At 42.0% G+C, this 26316-nt stretch overlaps 1 protein-coding gene and 2 long non-coding RNA genes across 3 annotated transcripts in view; 1 reads left to right on the forward strand and 2 right to left on the reverse strand.

The window, feature by feature from the left end:
• The window catches only part of ano8b (anoctamin 8b), a 42830-nt gene that overhangs the window by 6423 nt on the left and 10091 nt on the right, over positions 1-26316 (forward strand). The window contains exons 2-10 of the mRNA XM_061826110.1: positions 14-437; positions 17037-17147; positions 18437-18569; positions 24531-24669; positions 24728-24824; positions 24912-25028; positions 25101-25228; positions 25375-25536; positions 25628-25780. Coding sequence (XP_061682094.1) covers positions 233-437; positions 17037-17147; positions 18437-18569; positions 24531-24669; positions 24728-24824; positions 24912-25028; positions 25101-25228; positions 25375-25536; positions 25628-25780 — 1245 coding nt within the window. The 5' untranslated portion in view covers positions 14-232. The remainder of the gene's footprint in view (positions 1-13; positions 438-17036; positions 17148-18436; positions 18570-24530; positions 24670-24727; positions 24825-24911; positions 25029-25100; positions 25229-25374; positions 25537-25627; positions 25781-26316) is intronic.
• Positions 306-24365, reverse strand: LOC133504006 (uncharacterized). The gene is made up of 3 exons (XR_009795879.1): positions 24249-24365; positions 24104-24168; positions 306-585 (listed from the first exon to the last, which is right to left on the reverse strand). It is a non-coding gene; the product is annotated as an uncharacterized LOC133504006 (long non-coding RNA).
• On the reverse strand, positions 17052-17673 carry LOC133504007 (uncharacterized). Its single transcript, XR_009795880.1, has 3 exons — positions 17569-17673; positions 17387-17472; positions 17052-17157 (listed from the first exon to the last, which is right to left on the reverse strand). It is a non-coding gene; the product is annotated as an uncharacterized LOC133504007 (long non-coding RNA).

Raw genomic sequence — 26316 nt, forward strand, 5'->3', positions numbered from 1 at the left:
CCCGCCCCTGTAGTCATCTCGGGGTGGCTCTCCATATGGAGCCTCGCATCTTGCTCCACAGTCTCACCGCTCCGGCGTCACAGACAACCTTCACGCCACTTTCACACTCATCGAACCCCGAACTCCACCACCGCGCCGTTCCCATGCTGTGCCCTCACTCTGAGATGCGACAGCCCTGCTCCATCGCCAGGAGAATCCCCTCAGAACGCGTTGCTCCTCGCGGATAGAGAGTATGCCCGACGCGGGCACGCAAGGCGCCGCAGCCTCGGTGGCGGCCGCCGCCGGTGGTGGTGGTGGTGGCGGCAGCGGCGGTGGTGCGACAGCGGCCGGCGACGGACCCGAGAGCGGCCGCCACCGACACCGAACGCAGCAGGCAGATGCGGAGAGGCCGGAGACGGCCGCTACCCCGCCGCTAAGCTCCGGCTCCGGGGTACTGGGTGAGTTTGGCCGGCCGGGAAGATGGGAGGAGTGCGGGCAGGTGGATTGTGGGATGGCTGGAAACGAGACGAGCGTCAGACACCTCGAGGCAGCCTTCTTTTGTCTGCTCCGTGCCGCCGTAAATTAGCTCCAGATTACACCGGAGGTCTGTAAAGAAAAATTACTTTTCAGCCGTTTTTATCCCATATATCAGCGATGTACTGTAACTCACAAAAGATGGAAAATGGCCATTTCTGAACCTAATCTGCCTTTGACCTTCTGGTGTCTTGTTATTGTGGTGGATCATACCGTAGTGTACTTCCACTCCACATATGAGCTTGGAAGCAGTATATCCGAGCCAGTTGGGTTTTATTTTAGTAGGGATTTGTCTCTGTGTGGTAAATGTGAGCGCTTCCTTCCCACCTAGTAACCAAATGTTTAACAACTTCATGATGTCATCCAGGGATTTCGAAACTATGCACTGAGTGGCTGTGGTCTCCTTCGCTGACTGTTATTGCCCCAGTTGCAAGTTGTTATGCTATTTGTTAGCAGTGCAAGTATTATGCATAATACATCCACAAACGGTGTAGGTGCAACTCTGTATGTTCTATACACCTCACCGCATTAAACTAGGTTTGTCTGATAGGCGACAGCACGGAATATGAAATTACATCATGTAGCTGTCTAGCAGAATATTTTCTGAACAGACCACTTACTAGACAGGGTCTAATTTCAGATATGGAGCCAGGTTTGTTTTCCTGTGTGCGGGTTGCAGCCTCCAAGTGCTGCTGCAGAGTGATGCAGTAGACTTTCAGGCAAAGTGACTGCCTGCTGGAGGTAACCTGAGAAGACTGCTGCTGACTGGAAGAGAAGACTGATGTCATCTGCTGGAGGTGCTGGCACCCAGCGGTTTCCAGTATACAATAGCGTCAAGCTGAGACAACTTTGTTCCGAGGGGCAGCTGTGGCCTTGTAGTTAAGAACGCAGCATGTGATCAAAATGACCCCGAGCGTAAATCCCACGTATAGGTCGAATTTAAAATCCAGGGCTCAAATCCGCAGACAAGACAATACAAAAGATGTTAAATGTACCTCAGTACTCTATCCGATAGAAAGGTTGACAGCTTATTGGAGTATATATAGAGTAGTGAGGTTTTCACATTTTTTCCCAATGGTTAAGTTTCTTTTTAATTCACCCACAAATAAGTTCCCTTTAGGTCCATCCACCCATCAATGTTCTTTTGACGCTTATCCTCACAAGGGTCACGGGGAGTGCTGGAGCCTATCCTAGCTGTCAACGGGCAGGAGGCAGGGTACACCCTGAACTGGTTGCCAGCCAATCGCAAGGCACATACAGACGAACAACCATTTGCACTCACAATCATACCTACGGGCAATTTCGAGTGTCCAATAAATGTTGCATGTTTTTGGGATTTGGAAGGAAACGGGAGTGCCCGGAGAAAACCCACGCAGGCACGGGGGGAACATGAAAACTCCACACAGGCGGGGCCGGGATCGAACCCGGATCCTCAGAACTGTGAGGCCAACGCTTTACCAGCTGAGGCACCGTGCCGCCCCCTTTAGGTCCATCCTCCAAATTTCTGGTTTGACTTAGCAAATAGAAAAATACAAAGATTAATGTTTGTTGATTCTCCATTATATTCAATGTTGCCAAATTTAGCGAGACAATCAAATCCAACCTATGCTTTTAATTTTGATACTCATACAAAATACACACCAGCCACACTCATAATCAGATACAAGTATGGAGCACAAATGCTGTTTTTACCAAGACAACTTGAAATGCGTGGTCGTTGTAGCAAATCACAATCGTGCATCTTACATCTTTTTGACAAGTGGATACAAACAGATATTATCAACCAGTTAACACCTTGACAAAAACTATTAAAAAATAAACTACCACATTTTCTAACATTGAAGGAAACGCCATGCTTTTCATGTTGTGATCACATGTATGCTAGTACAGAAACTTTTAAAACTGTTTTGGCAAATCTTTTTCTGACAAAGTAACAAAGCAGTCTTGTCTTTGTGTTTTTTTTTTTGTTTTTTTTTTTTTTACAAGGAAGTCAGACCAATCTTTGCAAGGAAAGGAAAAGGTACAAGTTGTCAGGAGTTGCAATGCCTTACTGAAGCGCAAGCCAAGAACCCCTTCGCTATACAGAAGTGAGAGAGAGAAAAGAAAAGGGGGAGAAAAAGAAAAAGAAATATACCCCTCTCGTTCACGCAACATTCTCACACAATTAGCTTTGTCCAGCTGCACTCAAATTTATCTTCATGGGAAAGGGTGCATGCAAAGGATGAGCAAGAAAGAAAAAATGGGAGTAGACAAAACAGTCCTGTGACCATTACAAGGACGCGCAGGTATTGTGCTCTCTATGGAACAATACAACATGCAAAGAGTATATATAAAACTGATACACTTGGTTATTGTACTTTGCAGTGTCACTAACGTACAGTGTTTTTATCTTCGCCACTGAATCTGGAGGTAGTGAATGCACTAGTGGAAATTTGTTCACACTTCTTGTTCTGTATCAGTTAAGACACAGTGGGATTACCATCATGATATCGCATCTCAGATGTGATGTGTATCAGCGTCAGTCATCCCGTACTGCACCAAAAGCCGGGTAATTTCTCCCAACTGAGATTTTTGGGGTTCTGCTTGCAAGGATTTTACGCAGCAAAGGCTTGAATCATCAGCTCTTGCCCCCACCTCGTTTTCCTACTCCCATCACAGTTGACTGGGATGACTTTGATCCTGTCTTTCTACTTCCAACACACAAAGCCCAGTTTTCTTTCCTTCAAAGATGAATTAAGCGGCCATCATGAGAAAGAGGAACACAAAAATCTCCACAATTAGTCGGGCCTTCCTCGGGGGCCACTGTTGATAGAGAGATTCTGTGCAGTGGAAATCAGGTCATGTCATTTATGGATGTCCAATTAGCCAGCCGAGATTCAGAGAGATAAATACAATGAAGGAAAAGTGCAATCAGGTCATGTTTCAGATGGAAATATGGATCTCGCTGTTCATTCTTGTAAGTTAAATCCGGTTATGACCTTGTCGATCCTGAGGATGCACACTTTGCACACTTTGAGCTTCTGTGGTGTTGAAAAGAAAAGTTGACACTAGTTGTGTTCATAATTCTTTGGCAAATGTTCAGATGCACCTTGACACTGCACCAAAATAGTTTTCATATTTAAACGTTGAAAATATTTGTTGGCCAGGCCCAGTACTAATTATTTTAATGATTCGTGACAAGTGAGTGAGGCTTATGCTACTTCTCCAATGACATATCCATCTAACTGCCTGTGTTTTATCTTATATAGCTAATTTGTCATGGGAAAGAATCTCGATTTATTTAATTTGTCTGCTAAACAGAGAATTTGATCTGTGCAGTAGCTTGGAAACCACCATGGTCTCTGCTCTGGGATTCTATTGGTTATGTATGTAATCATGACAATAGCCTGCATAATAAATGTTGTAACAGGTTAGCTGTTTTTGTCGATTGTGTGACATTATTTGTCAAATCATCATGTTTTAAAGCAACTAAAAAGAGAAAATGAGTTGACTACGAGCCTGTAACAGCAGGGGTGCTGTTAGTTCAGTTGAATGAAAGATGTAATTTACTACAGAAAACAAGTAAGAGTATTACTGTAATTAAGTTACCTGTCAGAGATGTAAAACAAAACTGAAGAAAATATTGAAATGTAAGAACCAACTACCAAGATTCAACTCATGTTCAGCTCCTGTGAGCTGAACATTCATCAAGAGAGTTTGGAGCTTTGCCTTAAAATCAACTTAAATTCATTCAATGGAATGAGTTCAGATATTTGAAGCCCTTTTATCGATCATTCCAGGATGATGGAACTTTTTCAATTTGTATTTGGAAGGTCCAGTCGGGGGCAGTGGGGTGATTCAAATCGCAAACTTATTTATGAGCTCAAGCGCTTATGTTTTTAGATGCACTTTATGCATTAGAACAATGTGTCAAGCAGAGAATTTCTTCTCCTTTTCTGCCTTCCCTTTGTTTCTGACACTTTGATTTGGGTTCTTGTTCACGCAGTACAGCAGTGCGGGGCAGAACCAGCGTATTGAATTGTGGGTTTTTTTTTTCGCCCTGCAGCAGTCATCGTAAGCCATTGGTTTTGCATCCTCCCACAGCTCTCAAATGAACGGGCTGATGTTATGTGCCAACGTTGTGTTGTACACTTAATGACTTCTACCCTAGAGTCTCTCTCTATCTCGCTATGGATCTCATATTGTATCTATCATACGCACCACAGACAATGTTATATCCTGTTCCTTCCCTTTGAACTGAGGGAATATTTGAGGCAGGTCATGAAGCTGATGTGGAAACTAACGTGTCAGTGGGATCACGTTTATGTTTATTACACACCTACTGAGGCTATAAAAGAGTACAGTGGGAGTTGTTCAATATGTGGTAAACATTGTTGGTGCTGCAGTCAATTTAATAGAATTTGCCTCAATGTATTTTACCGGCCATATTATGAAGGGTGGGAAATAAAATACCCATATTTATTTCTAAATGCTTCATTTTCATAAACACTTTTATTTAGCAGAAATTTTTTTACATTGCTTTTCCATTCTAAATTGTGAATCCTGAATTAATGATGATGTCAAAGTTGGCATGCCAGTAAATAAATAGACTCACTGTTGTCATTGGACCGCTGACAATTGCATGTAAACATGCTGCCGTTCTGTCAAATCATGCTCTAAAGTTTCAGTGTGGGTAAAGTAATTTAATTCCAGTAAGTTATCGCCCGTTATTCCTGTCATGATGTCATGTTGATTTTATCAGACTGATTAGAATACATGATTTGACCAGAGCAGTGATTTCCAACCTTTATGGAGCCAAGGTACATATTTTACTATTAAAAATCTCACAGCACACCAACATACAAAAATGTCCCAAAAAATAGATTAACATAACATACATTAATTAATATATGTTCTTACTGCCATCTAACAGAAGACCGTGAATTTCTATGTCACTATTCCTCACCGCCATAAATACTGTAGATAAACAAAGACATCATATATAGTAAATATACTTTCGACCAAATAAGTACACGTGTATACAGTAAATGAACAGGTCAGGTTTAGACTTATTCCTCCATCTTGTTGGATCTGGGATCTTCTTTTTAAAGTTAAATCTGATCTTGTAAAGCGTACTTTTAACTTATTGACAGCAGAAACTGTTAATGCCACCTGACCTTTCTCCGGCAAATCCTAAATATATTTCTGTGCCCCGGGTCAAATACTTCTACTAATGGTGTCAGAAAAATTTGCCAATGTAGTGACAAATATTTTATCAACACTATAAAATGAATCAATCCATTACTGCCTTAAAGTGTCAATCCAAAACAACTTGTGGTATTATTTTTTTTTTTTTTCATTAATCGAAGATGTAATTTGGTGTGCCAACAATAGACATGTTAAAACATTTTTTTACATCTTTCTTATTTCTAAAAATCCACACAGCGATGATAGCACACTTGTGACATAAATTACGATGAATGTTACTTCTTTAAGAAGCGATAAAGCATATGTTCTGCCCGGTGGCGATTAACTTGCCCGGGATTCTCACTTTTCACGGTTCTATGAGCACAGATAATGGATCATTGCTTCGAGCCGTCCAACTTCTAAATCACCATTTCTGTTTTCTCGCCATTAAGTTGATCAAACTTAAGCAGAAAATGATGTTGCACTCCCTGCAGCTTAATACTATACTGGAGGCACAGATGGCACGCTGCTTTGTGTAAAATTTCTACCATGTCGCATAGATTGCATCTGTTTATTTAAACTTCATTCAACGTAATGAACGCAGAGTCACTAACCATCGTCCTCCCCCTTCTATGTCTCATTGATACTGTGGGGAAATATGCTCTGGCTAGGCCTGTGATTTGTTTATCCGGTGACATATTTTGTAGTTGCTAAGCAAAGCCCAGAGCGATCCAAAGACCAGGCCGAGGAGCGCGTCGTGGCGTTTCACATTAGCCACTCGACAGCCTCCAGAAGAGACTTGAGAGAATGAAAATGAGGCAAACAGCTCAGAACAGAAGAAGGGATGCGAACAAAAACAGAGACAGTGATGAATGAGGAAAGCACTGGAATCTTCTATAAGATAAATGCATAAATTCTCTGTACCTCTTCTTCTCACTCGGATTGGTGGGTGAGCTGGAGCATCTCCCAGCTGACTTCAAGCAAGGGCCATTTTGCACCCTGGATTGGTTGCCCGCCACTCGCAGGGCAATGCAAGCCAAAAAAATTGTGCCTTCACAATAATAATAATGATGCTTAGAGTAAACAAAGATTTTATGCTTTAGTATTACTTTTAGTGAATTACCATTGAGCATTAGAGTCACTGATGGTGTAGTGGTACACACTCCTGCCTTTGGTGGGGTCAACGTGGGATTGATTCCCGCTCAGTGATGGTGTAGATATCTGCCCTGCGACTGAGTGGTGACCATTGGACATTTCCAACTGGTGATCTTCTGCTCCGCCCCCCTTAGCTACAGTTGCCACGCCCCACATTCTTCCAAAATGGCGACTGAACATAACAGGTATGAACTGGATCCTCTATCGCGTATTCCAGATAACATTGGGTTATGTTTTTTGCCAAATGCGTCGGACTTGTCCAAGAGAGTTCGACAAAGAGGTCTCAACTATTTCAAGCAAGGATATGTACACGGAATTAAGATTTTTGGACGGAGCAGGATGCAATGTCAGAGTTACAGCGAAATGTTGGCGATCGATGCAAGAAAGTTTGATGCCTCACAAACTTCATATTGAAATCCAACAGGATAAAATAGTGGCATGTACAGCAGGGTGAGTACTTTTTATTTGGAAAGATCACGAGTAATATCATTGTAGTCTTTATAAGTGAGTGAGTGTATTCATTTGACTTGGCTCGTAATGGAACACAGTTTTCTGTCTTAAGTGTCCGATGTGATACAAATAGGGAAATAGACATTTCTCTTGCGTGCCATTGCGCATTTACTTAGCACTAATCCAAATCGTCGGCATAAAATGCCCGAAGCTAGCTGAGATAGGCTCCAGCTTTCCTGCAACCCTTGTGAGGATGAGCGGCTTGGACAATGACATGACGTCATTACCTGTGTAAAGGTAATATTATACATCCCTTGGATTTGGATCGCAAGAGTGATTGGCAAACTATTTTCTGAGCATGTATAAACTCTTATCCTGCATCAGCTCTCTTTTTCTTTTCTTCCTTCACTTAGGCTGGCCAATTCGTTTACAGTATTTATGGAGTAGATTCCTCAAAATTCACCTCAGTACGTCTCTTTCACTCAACTCATTTTCCGCCCATTTGTCGTACTAGTTGCAGCTGATAGCTGTTTGATGGGATCACGCTGGTCGTTGTAGAATCGAAATCAGTACTCGCCAGCCTCTGGGGATTTATTGCTGACTGAAGTGTGTCTAGCAAGCGATTCATATGCAGCTTTGCAATGGGATAAACAACGCATTAACATACACAATAGAGCCCGCTGCTGGAGATGAGAGATACGATCTTCACTCGGGTTTCTCCTCTGAGTCGCCCCCAAAATCATTTCTATGAAAACTAATTTCCCTTGTTGATGTGGAAGCTCAAAGGTTGGAAATATGAGTCACTAGGTCCCTTAATTTATTTTGTGTCATGATCCTGCCGCTCCAGCCCGGGCTGTGCGGGTGTCCGCGGTTGCTCTGATGGGGAGGTGCACACCTGCGCCTCATGCAGCCTGATTATGCTGCGTATTTATATGACCCCGATGACGACTGGCCGGCGTCAGTTCGTTGAGCTTCTGTCCCGTCCCATCGGAACGAGAGTAGGACCCAAATGCAGGACTCGGACGATGCCAGGTAGTTCAGGGAGAAACGTTTATTATATGCCGAGGTCGGGGATCGGGCAGGCAGTCCGGTGCAGCAGCGGTAGTTGGGACGACGGGCGAAGAGAGCAGGTGAGCGGGCAGGAAGGAGTCGGTACACAGGAGAACAATCAAAGCGGGCAGAAGTATCAAAGGAATCAGGCTTACAAGCTTGGTCGGAGAACAGGCGAAGGTCGGTACACCCGGGTTGTCGATCAGGGATACGAGAGTGCTGGAACGGGACATGAAGCTCAACGAAACTGGCGCCGGCCAGTCGTCATCGGGGTCATATAAATACACAAGCATAATCAGGCTGCATGAGGCACAGGTGTGCACCTCCCCATCAGAGCACCCGCGGACACCCGCACAGCCCGGGCTGGAGCGGCAGGATCATGACAGTTTGTCCTTGTTGAGATCCCATAAGGCCACAGGATTTAAGCTTAACAAATGGCCACGCCTGCAATGGTATATGGTATAAGTTGGGCATTTCCCTCGAGTGTCAATGATGCATAAAAACTGCAATATTTAGTACATTCATATTTATGCTTCAGCTGTGTGATCATCACTAAATTGCACACCAAGGCAGCTTTTCTATTACTTTATATCACTTGTTCAGTAAATATAAGTAACTTAGGGTGGGGTTTTATATATGCATGAAAATTAATTTCAGTGGTTGCTTTTTTTAATAATAGTCATAATTACAACGAAACAAATGTGTAAACAGTCTCAGGTGTGTAGCTCTGATTTTCATTTATCTTAGCAATGTTATGATGATAATGTTTCATTTTGGTTTGCTCCACTACTGATTATTATTATAAGGTGGCACGGTGGATCAGCTGGTAAAGCGTTGGCCTCACAGTTTTGAGATCCAGGGATCGATCCCAGAGTTTGCATGGATTCCCAGTGGCTGTGTGGGTTTTCTCCGGTTTCCTCCCACATCCCAAAAACATGCAACATTGATTGGACACTCTAAATTGCCCCTATGTGTGATTGCGAGTGCGGCTGTTTGTCTCAATCTGCCCTACGATTGGCTTGGAACCAGTTCAGTGTTTTTGGCCTCCTGCCCGCTGACAGCTGGGATAGGCTCCAGCACTCCCGTGACCCTTGTGAGGATAAGCGGCTAGGAAACTGGATGGGTGGATGATTATTATTACTATACTTGTTCAAATTGAAGCGGTAGAAAATGGATGGATGGATGGAGGGATTGTTCTAATTAGCAACACGAGAGTGGGAATTTTATAATGTTATAATCGCCTCTTAATATAATATATAATGTAAGAAAATAAATGTCCATAGTGGTCTCTTGAAGTCCATCATCAATAGCAACACATATTCTTGTAAAACCTAGTGAATCAAAAAGGCAGTTACCATGTTTTTTGTTAAATCATATATCGCATATTGGGGTTTGATTTGTAAAAAAAAAAAAAAAAAAAGCAGACAAATATACTGCATGTATAAAATACTATCTGTATCTGTCAGGTTAAAAACGGCAATATTGGCTTCAACGTTCATCTCCTTGCAACGTTTCAATCGAATTGAAAGGGTCAGTGTACGTAGATGTTGACATGAAAATAAACTAGAAGTCCACATTTGCGTTTGAAATTCACCTACCTCACCTATTTTTACATCACAACGTGACCACGTCAATCAAAAACTGTTACATCATTTGTTTCAAGTCACTCACAACTTACTACAGTACTTCACACCTGTCCTTGCTAATTGTATTCTTCTAAAAGAAATCTTGTTTTCTCTTTTCATTTTCAGTCAGTATATTTTTTTTTTCCCTGAAACCGACTGAGCTAAAGGAGTCGTGAGGAAAAATTGCATTGATCGGATTTAAGCTTCTTTTCTGAAAGCACCGGGAATCAAAGCTGCCTCAGCCATCAATGGCGTCTTCCTCTGCCTGCCGTTGCGGCTGGATGGAAATGGAATGATGCACTAATGCATAATAATTACTGGCTCCTCTGCTCATTGAGCTCACTCCCTTTTCCATCCAAAGAGGATCATGTAATCACACAGATTGGTGAGGTCACAGCCGTCAAATTGTGCCCGAGTCGCTGAATTGATTTGATTTTGTTGCTATTGTGCCCTGGATCGTTTCTGATGGTCTCACTTTAGCAGAGGCTCTGATTATATAATCATTATAATTATCATCTAAACCCCCCGAGGCACTGGCTCTATACAAAGGCAATCTCACTCGTAATTTCAACTCACAAAAACATAACGAAGACCTAAATAGGTGGGACGCTGATACTGTCAGTAACTCCTTGAAGTTGATTTTACACCATATCACTTCCTATTTTATGGTATTTCACAGTCACTGACAGTGTAGTTGTACACACGAGTGACTGTTGTGCAGGCAGCGTTTGATCAATTCCTGCCCAATGATGGTGTCAATATCTGCCATGTGACTGACTGGCAACCAGTTCAGAGTTTAGTTTGCCTTTTGCCTGAAGTTAGCTGGGATGGGCTTCAGCTCTCCCGCGACCCTTGTATGGATAAGCGGCTTGGAAAACTGATGGGTGGTATTTCGTAGTTTGGGTCACTCATTCTGATTTCGTTTTAGTACTATATGACACACTGGATACTTGAGGTTGTCTGTGCCCTTCATAAGGTACATGATTGTCAATACTTCATTTTTGTAGCATGAACTGGAAATGGAATGGATTTCAAAACTCACACTGTCCTTTTTAGTCATTTTTCTAAGACAGTCTGATGACATGGTGGATGACTGGTAGCACACCTTCCTCAAAGTTCTCCGGTTTCCTCCCACATCCCCAAAACAGGCATCGTAGGTTGACTGAAGACTCTAAATTCCCCGTAAGTCTGATGTGTGTGCAAATGGTTGTGCCCTATGAACGATTGGCAACCAGTTCAGGGCGTAGATAGCTGGGATAGGTTCCAGCGTGCCCGCGACTCTGGTACAGAAAATGGTTGGATGGATATGAACAGTCCAGTCACTGGCTCAGGGTAATCATTTGACGACATAGTCCAGTAAAGCCTCGGTTTCCAAACGGCCCTGTTTTTGAACAAATTGGTTTTCGAACGAAAATTTCGAGATTTTATTGCTTCTGTTTTCGAACGAAAATCGTTACTCGAACGCCCCAGACAAAACCCGGAAATAACATATTGGGCGCAGCCAGACCAGCTGACCCACTCCGCGCTTTGTTATTGTCAAGTCGAACGCCCCCTGAAAAAAAAAACGGAAATAATGCGCGCGGCGCAAGCAGCTGACCCACCCACAACGCATTTTGTTATTGTCTTTTCGAACGCCCCCCCAAAAACCCAGAAATAACATTGCCGCGGCGAAAGCAGTTGACCCACCTGTGATGCATTTTGTTATTGTTGATTCGAACGCCACCCCCCCAAAAAAAATCCAGAAATGACATAACGCGCGCGGCGCAACCAGCGCACTTTTGTTATTCTGTATAACGCAGCCTCTGTACACAGACGTGTCCTGGTAGTGACTGTTGATTTTCTTCTTATCGAAGACCATCATATTAGCCCCTACTCATGGCTCCAAAGAAGGCAAGTTGCTTGTTTAAAGTTATTCTGCACTTTTGTAAAAAAAAAAAAAAAAAAAGGCTGGGGGCCGAGTCGCTACAGACTCGTCAATGCACTCCCAGCCAGATGTAGTCTACTACTAAAGCATACATTTCAAGCAAAAAATAAATGTATTTCTTAAATTATTTTATTACATAAAGTATTTAAACTACACGTTTATTACCAGGAAAATGTAAAAAAAATGCTTTAAAAAGCCTATTTTTTTAGGCTTGGAACGCATTATTTCTTTTTCCATTTATTGTAATGTGAAACATCGATTCAGTTTTTGAACAATTCACTTTTCGGACCGTTTTCTGGAACGGATTGTGGTCAAGAACCGAGGCATCACTGTATTATGAAATTAATTGGCAAAACTCAATTTAGTTGAGTTTTTCATAGACTCTACATAGGTAAAACTACTGGGACACTAAACTACAGCTACAGGAATTGAAAATGGAACTAACCTTGAAAGACAGAAGTGGGTACCAATTGGAGGGTTCACAGGACAATGGTATGAGTGTAATATACATTTTGGTGTTTTTGTGAGTTCATTTGAAATCCTTTTCTCTGCAAGTCTGGCATTTTCCCATTGTGCAAGGAGGAGCTTTGTTTGCTGCACAAAGGCAGCTATTCATCCTACTGTCTTCATCATCACCCCGTTTACGCTTATTCATAATGTGTAATCTTCACATGACAATATCCCATTCTACTGAAAGGAGTAGTGTTCATGGTTCAGATTGGCAAGAAATGGATTCACCACCTTCCTGGTGTTTCTCACCTGAATAAATACAGACACACACCACAGCCGAGAGCCGCAAAGCACGCTGGGAGGATGTAAAAAGCGTTTAAAGTGCATGTTCTGTGTCAGTTATTTTGTGAGTAATTTGTTTACTAGTTTTATTATTTGCAAGTTGCGCTTTTCTGTTTGCTGTGGTGTGATAATTTTAGTTTCGATGTGACACAGTGAGTGTGTACGACATCGTCAGTAATTACCTGCCTACACAGGTAGTGTGTGGGGCAATGTAAGCTTCTTCTGCTTTCAGATGTGAAATGCAATTGTTCCTCACTGCCTTGTGAGTGCCATCTCATGGTAGCTAACATCCATCCATCCATTTTCTTCGCCGCTTATCCTCATGAGGGTTGCAGGGAGTGCTGGAGCTTATCCCAGCTGTCAAGTGGCAGGAGGCGGGGTACACCCTGAACTGGTTGCCAGCCAATCGTAGGGCACATAGAGACAAAAATCCGCACTCACAATCACACCTAGGGGCAATTTAGAGTATCCAATTAATGTTGCATGTTTTTGGGATGTGGGAGGAAACCCACGCAAGCACAGGGACAACATGCAAACTCCACACGGACGGGTCCAGGATTGAACCCGGGATCTCAGAACTGTGAGGCCAACGCTTTACCAGCTGATCCACTGTGCCGCCGGTAGCTAACATACACACTAAAACATGTGCTGGCATGCATGCTGACAGTCTAACCAATGTGTATTCATAGTGCATCCATAATTTTCATTTTTCGCAGGGGTGTAAGGACTGTAACCCACATGAATAGCGGGGGAAGACCGTATTTGTGTACCTTGGTTTAGTATTGTATTTTTTCAAATTAAGACTGCAGTACATACTAATACGTAGATTCAACCAGTGTGGAAGATGAAACAAAATTGCTGCACTCGCCCATAGAGAGCAGCCACTTATCAAGGAGCATCACACAGCAGGCAATGATTTCAAGGGTCTGTGACCCTAATTTTACCGTTTCATCTGTGACTTTACCTCATTATCTGTCACTTTCCAGCTCAGGCTCACGGCCGTGCTCACATACTGCACTTGTACGGAGACTAGCGATGGAATCGGGGTCTTTCCCAGCGACTCCGTTCCTTGTAATCGTTTGTTTGCTTGCCTTACGATTCTGCTTAATGATTTCTCCTACGTTGCAAATGAGGGATGCCGTCACATGCAGGAAATATACCGCATTTCAGTTCTAAACTGGCTTCAAGGTAGAAGCACTAAATTTTGGATATATATGACACCAGAAATAGTTCAAGATAAGATTAATTAACCTTTATAAATCCCACAATTGAAATTATAGGATTATTATATCAAAGACCAGTTCAGGTGATTGAGAAATACTGTACTCAGGTCACCTGGAGAATCTCCGATATGAATTTCCCCCTGAATGCATGTCTCTTGGCTGGGAGCTGTATAGATATTTTCTGTAATTGCTGCACGTCCTATCCTGTAAATCCTCCTGCTCATCAGGGATTTTGTAATCTCTTGCCTCATAAAGATTCATACAATTAAGGGGCGAGTTGACCTCTATTCACAAACAATGGCACGCTATATGAGCACTTGTGAATATTGCCGACATATTATTATCAATAAAGCAAAGTACCTGGACACGAGACATTGTCGAGTTGCATGGATGGCTACATAATTTTTTTTTGTGTGTGTGGAATTTGACAGTTAATTCAAGATTTTTTTCCCCACAGGCTGTGTTGTTAGATATAAGCATCTCCGGAGGTACAAAGGGGTGTTTTGGTACCAGATGTGGTATTTACATTTCAAATACATGGTGTAGCTGTTAAACTTTAAGCCATATTTACGTCAAAGAAAAAGTATGCGGCTATCTTATAAAACTAATGACCTTGGACATACAATAAATCTTCAGTAACCACAACAAAACGTGTTAAAATTTAATATACCCTCCATCCCTCCGCTTTCATTTATCTGGGGATGCTTCGCGGCGTGGCTGCGACAGACTTCCTCAACCCTGTTCGCTTTGATAAAAAAATGATGCCGGCAACTAATAAACTTAATTTGATTACACTTGTCAAATCAGTACAAAGGGTTTAACAATAAGTCGTGAAAAACTCATCAATGTTAGAACTATTTGCAAACAGATGAGGTTGCATCTTCTCTCCCCTGAACATTTACTTGTACTTTGAGATTTGACCTTTATGGCTTTTGTTGATTTTTGGCTCCTGCGTGACTTCAGCATGACGCAAGCATTCTGTGTACCGTTAAATTGAAACTTTAAACTGACTGGTTGAGCGTTGAGAGTCTCCTTTAGACAGAATTGAATAACCTGTTTGGATTCTAAGAAATTCTTCACCCATAAACAACATCGATCACCTTAGTTATGTTAACCCTCTTGCTCATTTTACACTTACAAGGTGTTGTGGTTCCAAGTTAATGATTATTTACTAAAAACAGTAAAGTTGATCAGTTTGAGCATTAAATATCTTGTCTTTGTAGAGTATTCAATTAAATATAGGTTGGCGATGAATTGTAACTCATTGCATTCTTTCCGTTTTTATTTACGTTTAACATCCCAGCTTCATTGGAATTTGAGTTGTAGTTCGACCTAGTCCATCACATCTAGATGGGTCCTTCATGAAAAATTGTCGCTCAGCTCAAGACAGCGCTGATAAAATGAAGCACCATGAACCCATTTAAAGTATCCCGATTGCCCTAACTGGTCTGCGCGTTGCCCACAGCAATGAATAGAGGAGTCATTAGAATGGCAGTCATGCCACCGCGCTGTCTGCAGCACTTGAGCCCATGCACAGTGTGGCCAGTCACATTTCAGGATCTTCTGTGGGTACTTGTCAGGATTACAAAGTTAAATACCACCCTTAGTCTTTCTTCCCAACTCACTGTTGCAGAGTTTGAATACGACCTTCATAGAGGAATAGCAGCGGCAAAGCAGATAAGGTTGTAATAAAATCTTTTGTAAGTACAGAAGCAATTATTTTAATACCAATGATCTTTTGACTCCATGTCCAAGTTCAATTCCTTTTTTTTCCTTTTGATTCTCAGGACAAAATGTTTTTGGCAGTCTTTTAATGTAAATCTGCAAAGTTAGGTTGGTGTAAAAAATGTATACTAAAAGTTGAAAGAATACTAGATAATGAGTTTATTTATACTTGCATTATAATCTTAATAAAGAAGCCCAAATAGCCTCTCTAAGTTTTGCATGGTTTGGCATGTAATGTATGCAAAACATGACATACAGCTGAATGAAAATTATATTTCCATCTTCTAATGTAATTAACTGAGTGTCTGAGATTTTTTGGTACAACAGTGATGGATAAAATGGTAAAAGTTAGGAATAATTAAACAATACAAAGATAGTATATCGTATAGACATTATGGTCACAAGTAAAAGTATTATCCTGCACACAAACCATGAATATTGTTTTTTTGCTGTGTTTGTCTTTTCGGTAAGTCAACTAGACAAGCTGTCCCAATGCTTATTATGGAGCTTTGTTTTTCACAAATTTTTAAATGTGCTAATTAGTTTCTTGTCTCGCTTTGGACAGGCCGCTCCAAAGTGGCAGCTCCCTCTTGATCCCACTGTTAAAAATCACAGAATACAGTTGTTTTGCTATCTTTGGCAGAGGTAGCTGTACTTTATCGCTAATGTTGTGGAGCTCGGGCGTCGAAAGCTGCAGGAAAGCAACGATGTCAAGAGTGGCATTGCATCCACCAATAAGAGGACCTAATTTACAAAACAATAAGCCTGGCCTTGTCGCAAGCAGCAGCGTTTCTTACACTAGTGACAGCTTTTCACTGCTTGCTAGCGTCCTTCTCACGAGTTATTAAACTGCTGTAATGCTGGAAGTAACCAAGTAAAAGTGCACCAATGGGTAATGCTCACCTCTTTTTCTCTCTTTGTGAGGTTTTTTTGCATCAAACACCCAAACTACACTTTTGCTTTGGAGAATAAATTACATTCCTTTAAAGCAGTAAGCGATTCCTGGCTTTACTGTATGTAGAATTCTCTAACCTTTAGTCTGCATTGTTATTTAGGACCAGGGAAATATCGTTCATTTTTATCTGATTGCTGGATTTATGGATATTCTATGCAAAGAAAAAAAAAAGATCCACGGTGATTCCTCAATTGAGTGTCCAAGCCAAGATAAAGATGTCCCATTTTTGTTCTGTTCAAACTAGTAATTACCATGAATACGATGTGAATGTCATCCATGTCTGATGGTTTCTGTCACTCTCATATTTGACATATTAAATTGCTCTGATATTTACGTAAACGTCCAGTTGAAAGGGGTTTGCCATTTTTAAATCCTTGCTCCTTCCGCTCTGTCACTGTGAAAAGCTGAGCCACTTTCTTGTGCTTGTCCCCCCATTTCTGCTTTTCTCACCCACACAGATAAGTTGTTTGGAAAGAAGCTGCTGCAGGCTGGGAGACACGTCATGTCTCATAAGTCTTGGATGAAGACGGTGCCCACAGAGAACTGTGATGTCCTCATGACATTTGCAGGTCAAACACACTAACAAGTGTTTTTCCAAAACATGAAAACAAGTCAATATTTGTTATAGTACAGTGACACCTCTACTTACAAAATTAATCCGTTCTGGAAGTCATTTCATAATGTGAATTTTTCATAAGCAGAAGCGCATTTTACATGTAAATAGTGTAATCTGTTCCAAGCCCCCCACCAAAAATAAGCATTCAAAGCACATAAAGTAAAGAATAACAAAAAAATTTTGTTCATTTACCTTTGGCGTAGGGCGACTATGCGAAGAGAACGATGAGTGACAACCAAAAGGCATCGTGGGAGACGGAAGGGGCAAATGTTTGACAGCTAAAACAAAACATACGTACGAACGTTTCTTTGGGCCCACGGTGAAGAAAGATGAATAAACTTGCAAAAAACACAAACGGAAAAGTTGTGCTTTACCAATGTGTGGTAGCTTGTGACAGCATGTGACAGCGCTAGCATGATTCGGTGACAGTCGAGTGTCCAAGGCAAACGAAAAGCATCATGGGTAAAGATTGATGTTCCTCCTAGCCAATGGGATACCAGGAAGATTATACAGTGATAGCCAATGGGAGAGCAGCACTAGTGCGCCACACAAACCAAGATACAGGAAGTACATAATGGGTAAAGATTGACGTCCCTCCTAGCCAATGGGAGGCCAGGAAGATGCTATGGTGACAGCCAGTGGGAGAGTAGCTCTAAAGCATCACACAAACCAAGAAACAGGATGTTTACGTTTGGTGGAATTTGAGGAATTCGGCACCTTTTTTTCCCTTTCATATCCCGAATTTCCTTCATAACTAGAGATGATATTTTTCAGGGGAGCCGTTTCGTAACCTGAATTTTTTGTTACTAGAGAGGTTCGCAAGTAGAGGTTCCACTGTATTTCATACTTTTCCTTTAGCAATACTCTACCACGTTTAAATGGTGTGCATTTTAGCATACTGTGGTTTGATGTAGTTGTACAAAAAAATGTGCAGGGGGAATTTTTATTTATTTTTACCATAATGTGATTCACGTGCAGTCTCAGCCATTCATGTACAGGCCCACTGGAAAATAAGATTACTTATTGGATTTATGAATAAATAAATAAACTGAACGTTTCATACGAGCCAAAATCCCAAAGAGCACTTAAGTAGAGCAGAGTGGTTTGTTTGTACATCTCTTAACCCTCAGCTGCTCCTTGAGCACACAAGGACAGACTGACGGAGTGTTCAGCAGCACAAAGGTGTGTGCAAGGGGCGAGTTAAAAATGTTTTTTTTTAATTGTCTTCCATCTGCATCACAGATACCACAGATGACCACACGTTGCTATGGCTGCTAAACCACATCCGGCTGGGAATCCCAGAGCTCATCATCCAAATCCGTCATCATAAGCATACGCGCATCTACGCGTTCTTCGTCACCGCCACCTATGAGAAGTAAGAACACGCTCAGACTGACTGCGTCTTTTCTTAACCCTTTGGTGGACAAGCGACCATATTGGTCAACATAAGTGGGCGTTTCAAAATGAGGCAACGCAGTGTGATTCCTCAGAGTCAATCCACAAATTCATCCCTCCAGCAGTTTTCTACCGCTTATAGTGTTTGGGGTTATGAGTCGATCTTACCCAGCTGAATTCTGGCAAGATGAGGTACCGCAAACTTCTGCTAAGCTTTCGACACACAGGTTTGGTCAATGAGGCAGACTCGCGAGCCATCCTCCCGCCGCAAAGATGTCAGCAATTATTTGAAACTGGGATATCGCAGTTATAAGTCCTTAAAATTCCATTTGTACATGATACTGAAACAAAACATCCAGCCATCCATTCAGCCGCTTATCCTCACAAGGGTCGCGGGAGTGCTGGACCCTATCCCGGAGGAAACCCACGCAGGCACAAGGAGAACATGCAAACTCCACACAGGTGGGTCTGGGATTGAACCCGGGTCCTCAGAACTGTGAGGCCAACGCATTTACAGCTGATCCACCGTGCCGCCAAAAACAAAACATTCCTCTATTTAAATTATTGGTAAGAAGTGATTTTTTTTCTTTAGAGAATTTAGTTATTGACCAGACAGTACAAATGAATCGTCACACTCCAAAATTTAATTACAGCTTAAAAAAACCTCACGGGAGATTTAGTCAGTCCTGTTTAACCTGACCTGTAGCAGACAATTATTTAGAGAAACGATATCATTAATATTCACGAATACATAACACTTTTATCATTCAGTTTACGGTAATATGTGGATTGTCCATATAGTATTTTAATGAAAGAAATTATGTTCACACTATTTCTCCACCAACTAATTTAACCACAAATGTATGCAGCAAGTTCCATAACTTTTAACTGAACTTTTATTTCCAAACCCGTACTTAAAATCGTTGCACTTTTTGTATGGTGGAATTTCACAAACGAGGCAACACGGCTTTTTGAGGTCCCGGTTTGAATCTCCGGCTCCGGGTGTCCTTTGCGGACTTAGTATGTTTCCTCGTGTTTTGGATTGGTTTGGCACCCATTCCCACATTTTAAAAACAATCATGTTGGGTTAAGTGAATATTAGGGACAGCCTCCAGCTCAGTTTGCGGTTTGTTTTTTATTGGCTCAGTTCTTTTTTGCCTTAGAAGACTATTTCAACAGACCTGAGATGTATTTTGATGCTGGTCAGAAGTCTTACTGGGTTATTTTTGTGGTAAATTATAGGCATGCTTTATCATGCTGTTATATTTAGCTGCAGCACTTGTTAGCACGGCCCTTACGTAGCAAATCATCATTGATGTCTCAGCACTCCACAGCTCTCCTGCTGACTGCAGGTTATTTAAAGGCTCCCTCCGTCACAGCATCCAGGTGGAACTCCGTTCTCTTCTTTTCAAGATAATCACCAAATGAGCACAGGAACATTTTTCTGTCAGTGTGGATTTACTGTAAGTGCATATTGAAAGTACAACCCAAAAGGTCAGGGTGCCACGCGCTGTTCCATTTAGTTGTCTCTGCTAACCTTTAGGTGAAAATTGAATGAGAAGTGGTTGAAAAAAGAATGAAGTGGGGTAAAAGTGTACTAGGGCTGCAGGTTCAGGTAACGATGAAGATAATGGAAAATGAAGACAGCAAGTGAGGTAATGCACTAGGAGGGTAGAAGGACCACTTTCTTAAAGAGTACCAGGAGGCTTTGGATGACATGCTAGAGCAGAAAGATTCCACACGTACACATGCACACACGCAGACACACAGAAAAAGGTGAGCACTTACAAACCTGCTGCTAGTGAGATTGACCTACATTCTGTCAGAGAATTTAACCCAGAAACCATTGTGTCCTTTCCAATTCACCTTGACCATTCACCTTTTCTGAAGGAACATTTTCATTAGCACGTGCATAATACACAGTGCCAGCGTGTGTGTCTCCAGCTAACGAACCAACTGTGAAAACTCCTAATGGCAGGATACGCTACTGAAAGTCATGCCCAAGAGCAGACTAAAGGTTAGTTTCTGCTTGACACATACACGTTCCACACAGTAATGAGGTCCGCAGAATCACCCCCAACACAACTTTTGCAGCATTTATACTTACATAATGTCTTACATCTTGTCCCTGCTGTTCCTCGATATTCTCCCAGACTGCAGGGGGCAGTCTGGTGCATATATGGCTTATGACCAACACTACGTACATCATAATAGCCGCTGGTCAGAGCTCTTGCTAGTCTACCATTTCAGTATAATTACAAATTTTTGGAGGTGCTCAGTGCAGAAAACGTGCGCATTTGGACTTCACATGAAGGATGGTCGTTGGTGAAATGTTGTGCATACCTTGCGGATACGGCAAGCGTAACCCAAGTTTGACTGGCTAACGTTGGTCAATCTGACTTCAGCTCTGGATGTCACTTATGTGCACCCAGCCCACCCCTTGAAGGCACGCATACAACACTACAGTTTTTGTTGTAAACTTGTTCCAAAATACATTTTCCGCACTACAAGGTGCACTCCATTATAAGGCTCACCTTCAATGAATGGCCTATTTTAAGACTCTTTTTTTTTTTTTTTTTTTTAAATATAAGGCGCACCTTATTATAAGGCGCATAGAATACACGCTACAGTAGAGGCCGGGGTTACGTTATGATTCCATTAGATGAAGCTGCACTAAAGGCTCAATATTGATCCATATATAAGGCGCACCGGATTATAAGGCGCACTGTCTGCTTTTGAGAAAGTTAAAGGCTTTTGGGTGTGCCTTATAGTGTGGAAAATACGGGAATTACATTCATAACATTCTCTTTTATTACCTCATTGCGTTTCTATATAATATGGTGTTAATTTTCTTGATGAAAAAATATACCTTTTTCAGGGGGTGTCTGGAATGGTTTATCTAATGGCATAAAAATTCATTTCAGAAAATGTGTTTTGCATTTGGTCACCGAATGAATTAAACTCCTAAGTAAAGGTACCAGTGGTATTATACAATTTTTGGGGACTTTTTTTTTCCAAGTAAGAAGCCCTCTTTTCAGAGGCCTCCATTTATAGCTTGGATCCGCATGCCCGATTCCTTTTCTGAGGGCCTGGATTGTGGTGACAACAAGCTTACAGCTTTTTGTTGTTATTGCAGTTCTTTAAACCATCACAGTGTTGGACGTGCAACACTATTATTGTACCTCAAAGAGCCTGGAGGTGCGTGATGGTTGCAGGCACTGGAAGGCTTTACCCCCCGATCGTGTGTTCATATGTATGGACAAAAATGTGAAGAGGAGAGTTGAGCTGACAACATGCAGGGAACAGAGGACGTCAGCCTCTGGGAAGGACAGAGCACGAAAAGGGAACGATGAGAGGATAAAAAGGGGGGGAAGGAGATATAAAAAGGACTAAGAGCCATGGAGGATGAGGGTAATGGGAAATAGAAGTATAGAGGGGGAGGGGGGGGAGGTTGAAGGGAAATTAGATGAGGGGACAGGGAGATGAGGATGAAGCGCAGGAGAGCTGGTAAGACGACAAAAGACGATACATCACAGTTCATAAGGCAACACAAGCACAAAGTGTGACTGCACTGCAAACATTTCTTGCACACACATTTAACAATAACAAGAAAATCATTATGATTACTATTGAAACTGCATTCCAAATGCAAGTGACAATGTGTGTGGAAAAAAAAATACATTCAAACTGGAAAAGAATGGTAAAAGATGAAAGAAAAGAAAATGTAGCTCACTAGACATCCTCAGACATATGTACAATATTTTTATACAGTACAATAAATAGTTTTTGACAGGCTTGATTGAAAAAAAAAAAGTTGTATTATTCTTACTGCATTCGTGTTTGAACTAGATCAAGTATCACCAAGCTTTTTTTACACGATAATTTGCTTTGACTCCCAACTTTTCAGATTTTCCAAGTTAATTAGAGACTGTACATTGCTCATAGGTGTGAAGGTGAGTGCGCTATGTTGTTTGAATATGCCTTGCGGTTTTCTTGGGACCAATTTAGGATGTACCCCATTGCTCAGCCAAAGTCAGCAGGATTAGACTTGGCGGGTGTCCCACAATTCAAAGTGACTGATAGAAAATGGACGACTAGAAAAAAAAACTGCTTGACTTGTGATCAGAGAAGTTGTAGGATCTGCCTCTCGACCCAAAGAGGTTCAGGAAAAACAATCAAAAAATGGCTGAATGACAAAAGCAATAATAAATACATTGAATGAAAAATTATTTAAAAATAATTAAAAAGCACTAACACCTCATTTACCACATTTTTTATTACAGCCATTTGATTCACGACCATCCCTACGAACGATGAAATCCACAAAATCGTGACCACATTTATGCATATTAAATAAAGCTTTATAAACATTCCCAAATTTTCATTCATCTCCCTCACACTTCTGCTATCCTCCACTGATACTCTTGCTCTTTTTCGATGCTTAAACACCTTTTAAACTCTTAGACATACACTAATGCACAATAGTACTCTTCACTATGTATATTGTATTCATTGTGATATGTATTTTGATGAATTTTACTCTTTTTATTTGACAGGTTTAATTTTTTGGGATTAGGAAGTGTTTAAAATAGCATACAATCAAAATCCAGCGATGTGGTATGATGTGGTACAAAAATATGCAATACACCAAATCCAGAATAGGTGAACGGCAATAGAGCTCGTGTACGTGACGTCACCATTTTCACGGCGCCATATTGCTGGTCAAAAAGAGCTGCTTGACAGTGTGGGGGACATTGAACCGGAGCAGAATATTCATAATGCCCGAGACTTGTTGTGCTGTTGGTTGTTACAACAGACGAGACAGATATTCAAAGACATCATTCTAAGGAATACCATATGAAAAGATGAGAAAAGATCGATGGAATTCGGCAATTAAACATTATGGATGGGGCCCAACAAAATACACACGACTATGTAGTGATCACTTCACTTCAGGTAGGAATTCTTCTTCTTATTATTATTATTATTCTCAATCTCAAATTCCCAAGTATTTATAATGCCAAGTTGGCTCATTTGAGAACAATGTGTTTAAAAAGAAACAAACAAAAAATGACAGGAAGTCGCCTCCATCGTAGACAGAAGCGTGTTGGGGCCACACGTTAAACTTCTGTAAACCTCTCCCTGACAGACGTTTTTTTGTTTGTTTTTTTAATATACATTGTTCTCAAATGAGTCCAATCGCGTATTTAAAAAAAAGAGGTCTGTCACGGAGAGGTTTACCGAAGTTTAACGTGTGGCTGCAACATGCTTCCGCGTTCACGAGCCGTCAACCCGTCTTTTTTTTCCCAATCATAGTTAATGAATGCGAGTTTGTGGAAAACCAGTGGTCATTTATTTAAATATTGTTATTTGTATTGGAAAAATCTGAGTCGCTCAATCACTATGTGTTATTTATTCTTGATTGAGAACAAATCCAGCAACGAAGTATTTGTATGTGTCCAGACTTTCCTACACTTTCAAACTCTTCCGTGTAAATCTCGACAACTTACTTACCAGAAACCCGTGTAGATCCAGTTGTCCAAGACAAGTGGAAGCGGGTTAACAGTCCACTTCCTTATCTGTGAAAACATCGGCATTAAATATGGGTCCTCTATGCCAAGTGTCTCTCATTTTTCCACGTATCTTCATTTATTATCACCTTCTAAATGTTAAACGGTATCGGACAAAACTTTGGGCGTCGTGCTATAAGACATATTTTCGTGTCGTCTCTAACCGACTTAGCACTGAAGAATGCTCTGTGAGACTGGCAATATAGCCAGTCACGTGACTTCAGTGACGTAGGTGCATGAGCTCTATTTATAGCGAGGGAACACTGTTTGCGTGAAACTTGATTGATCAGCTTCTCTGTTTTTATCGTGACAGACTGAAGACGCATCGACAAAGATGTTTAGTTTGAAACCCACGCTGTGTTTTCCCGCAGCTTGTTGCGAGGCGCCGAAGAGATCGGCCTGCGGAAGGCGGTGAAGCCCGAGTTCGGAGGGGGAACACGGAACTTCTCCTGCGAGGAGGACTACATCTATGAGAACATCGAGAGCGAGCTGTGCTTCTTCACCTCGCAGGTCAGCTCACACATGTGCCCACGCGAGCCTGCAACACGTGACTTTGTTGCGTCTTCAGGAGCGGCAGAGCATCATTAAATACTGGCTGGATAATCTACGTGCCAAAAATGGGGAGGTGCTTCATAATATCAACTTCCTGGAAGGGCAACCAATCAGTAAGCTGCATCGTGGCCATTACTGTGAATACGTGTGAAGAAACAGCGGAGTTGAGTTTTTTTCATCATTGTCCCAAACCAACGTAGTCCCAGAGCTGAGTGCACGAGGCGTGATCCAGCAAATGTTTCCCCTACACGAACAGCGCGTCCTGAGTCATCTAATGAAGTCCTGGGTCCAGGCGGTTTGTGAGAAGCAGCCCTTAGGTGAGTCCAAGGCCATGGACAATATTTCCACGATATGATGAGCCTTACCTGTATTCTTTGCATTATTTCCAGATGATATCTGTGACTACTTTGGTGTAAAGATAGCCATGTATTTTGCCTGGTTGGGTTTTTACACCACTTCTATGTTGTATCCTGCTGTGATCGGATTTGTACTGTGGATGCTCACCGAATCTGATCAGGTGAGGGATTTCCTTGTCGACTTGATTAACTGTCAGGTGGTAGAATACACTCCTCTCGTCCTTGCATCACTTCACCTTAGTTGATTTGCCACATGATGCGTCGAGATGGCGCCAAAGGTTTGACTGTGGTTTATTTTGCCGTTTAGACGAGCCGTGACATCTGCTGCGTGGTTTTTGCACTCTTCAACGTGGTGTGGGCCACTTTGTTTCTGGAACGTTGGAAGAGGAGAGGTGCCGAGCTCGGCTATAAGTGGGGAACTCTGGACACGCCTGCTGAGCCCCTGGAGGAACCACGTCCACAGTTCCGGGTCTGAAGTATTCCAACTCGTCATGACTTCATCTTCCTTCGGTTCTCTTCTTTTTCCCTGCCTTTCACACCTTTCTTTATGTCCGGCCCAGGGAGTCAAGCGCTGTAGTCCTGTCACAGGATGTGAGGAGTTCTACTATCCGCCGTGGCGGAGACGTGTGTTCCGGTGGCTGGTCAGCTTGCCCATCTGTCTTCTCTGTCTCTGTTTTGTCTTCCTGGTCATGCTCATCTGCTTTGAGCTACAGGTCAGTCAGTCACTATTACATTTGCTTGTACCAATCCGTATCTACTTTGTGTCGCACCTTTTGGATGCCACCGAATTAAAACTTCGGTCAATGCACACGTTTTGAGATGTGCTAACAGGACAGCAAGCCTTGTGACAGGCAATGTGTATGTGCTGTCCACATAAATGAACTATAGAACTCGTGCACCTACGTCACCAAAATAACGTGACTGGCCATATTGCCGGTCAAACAAAGCATTGTTCAATGCTAAGTCCGTTGAGACGAAACGAAAATGTGTCTTATAGCGCGACGCCCAGAGTTTTGTTTACCGTTAAACATTCAGAAGGTGATAATAAACAAAGGTACGTGGAAAAATTAGAGACACTTGGCATAGAGGACCCATATTTAATGCTGAAGTCGATGTTTTCGCCGAAGAAATCGTTAACTCGCTTCCGCTTGTCTTGGACAACTGGATCTACACATGGATCTGGTGAGTAAGTCGTCGAGATTTACACAGAAGAGTATGAAAGCATAGAAAATTCTGGACGCATACAAAT

The sequence above is a fragment of the Syngnathoides biaculeatus genome, chromosome 7 (assembly GCF_019802595.1).
Source record: "Syngnathoides biaculeatus isolate LvHL_M chromosome 7, ASM1980259v1, whole genome shotgun sequence".
In the NCBI taxonomy this organism is placed as follows: Eukaryota; Metazoa; Chordata; class Actinopteri; order Syngnathiformes; family Syngnathidae; genus Syngnathoides; species Syngnathoides biaculeatus.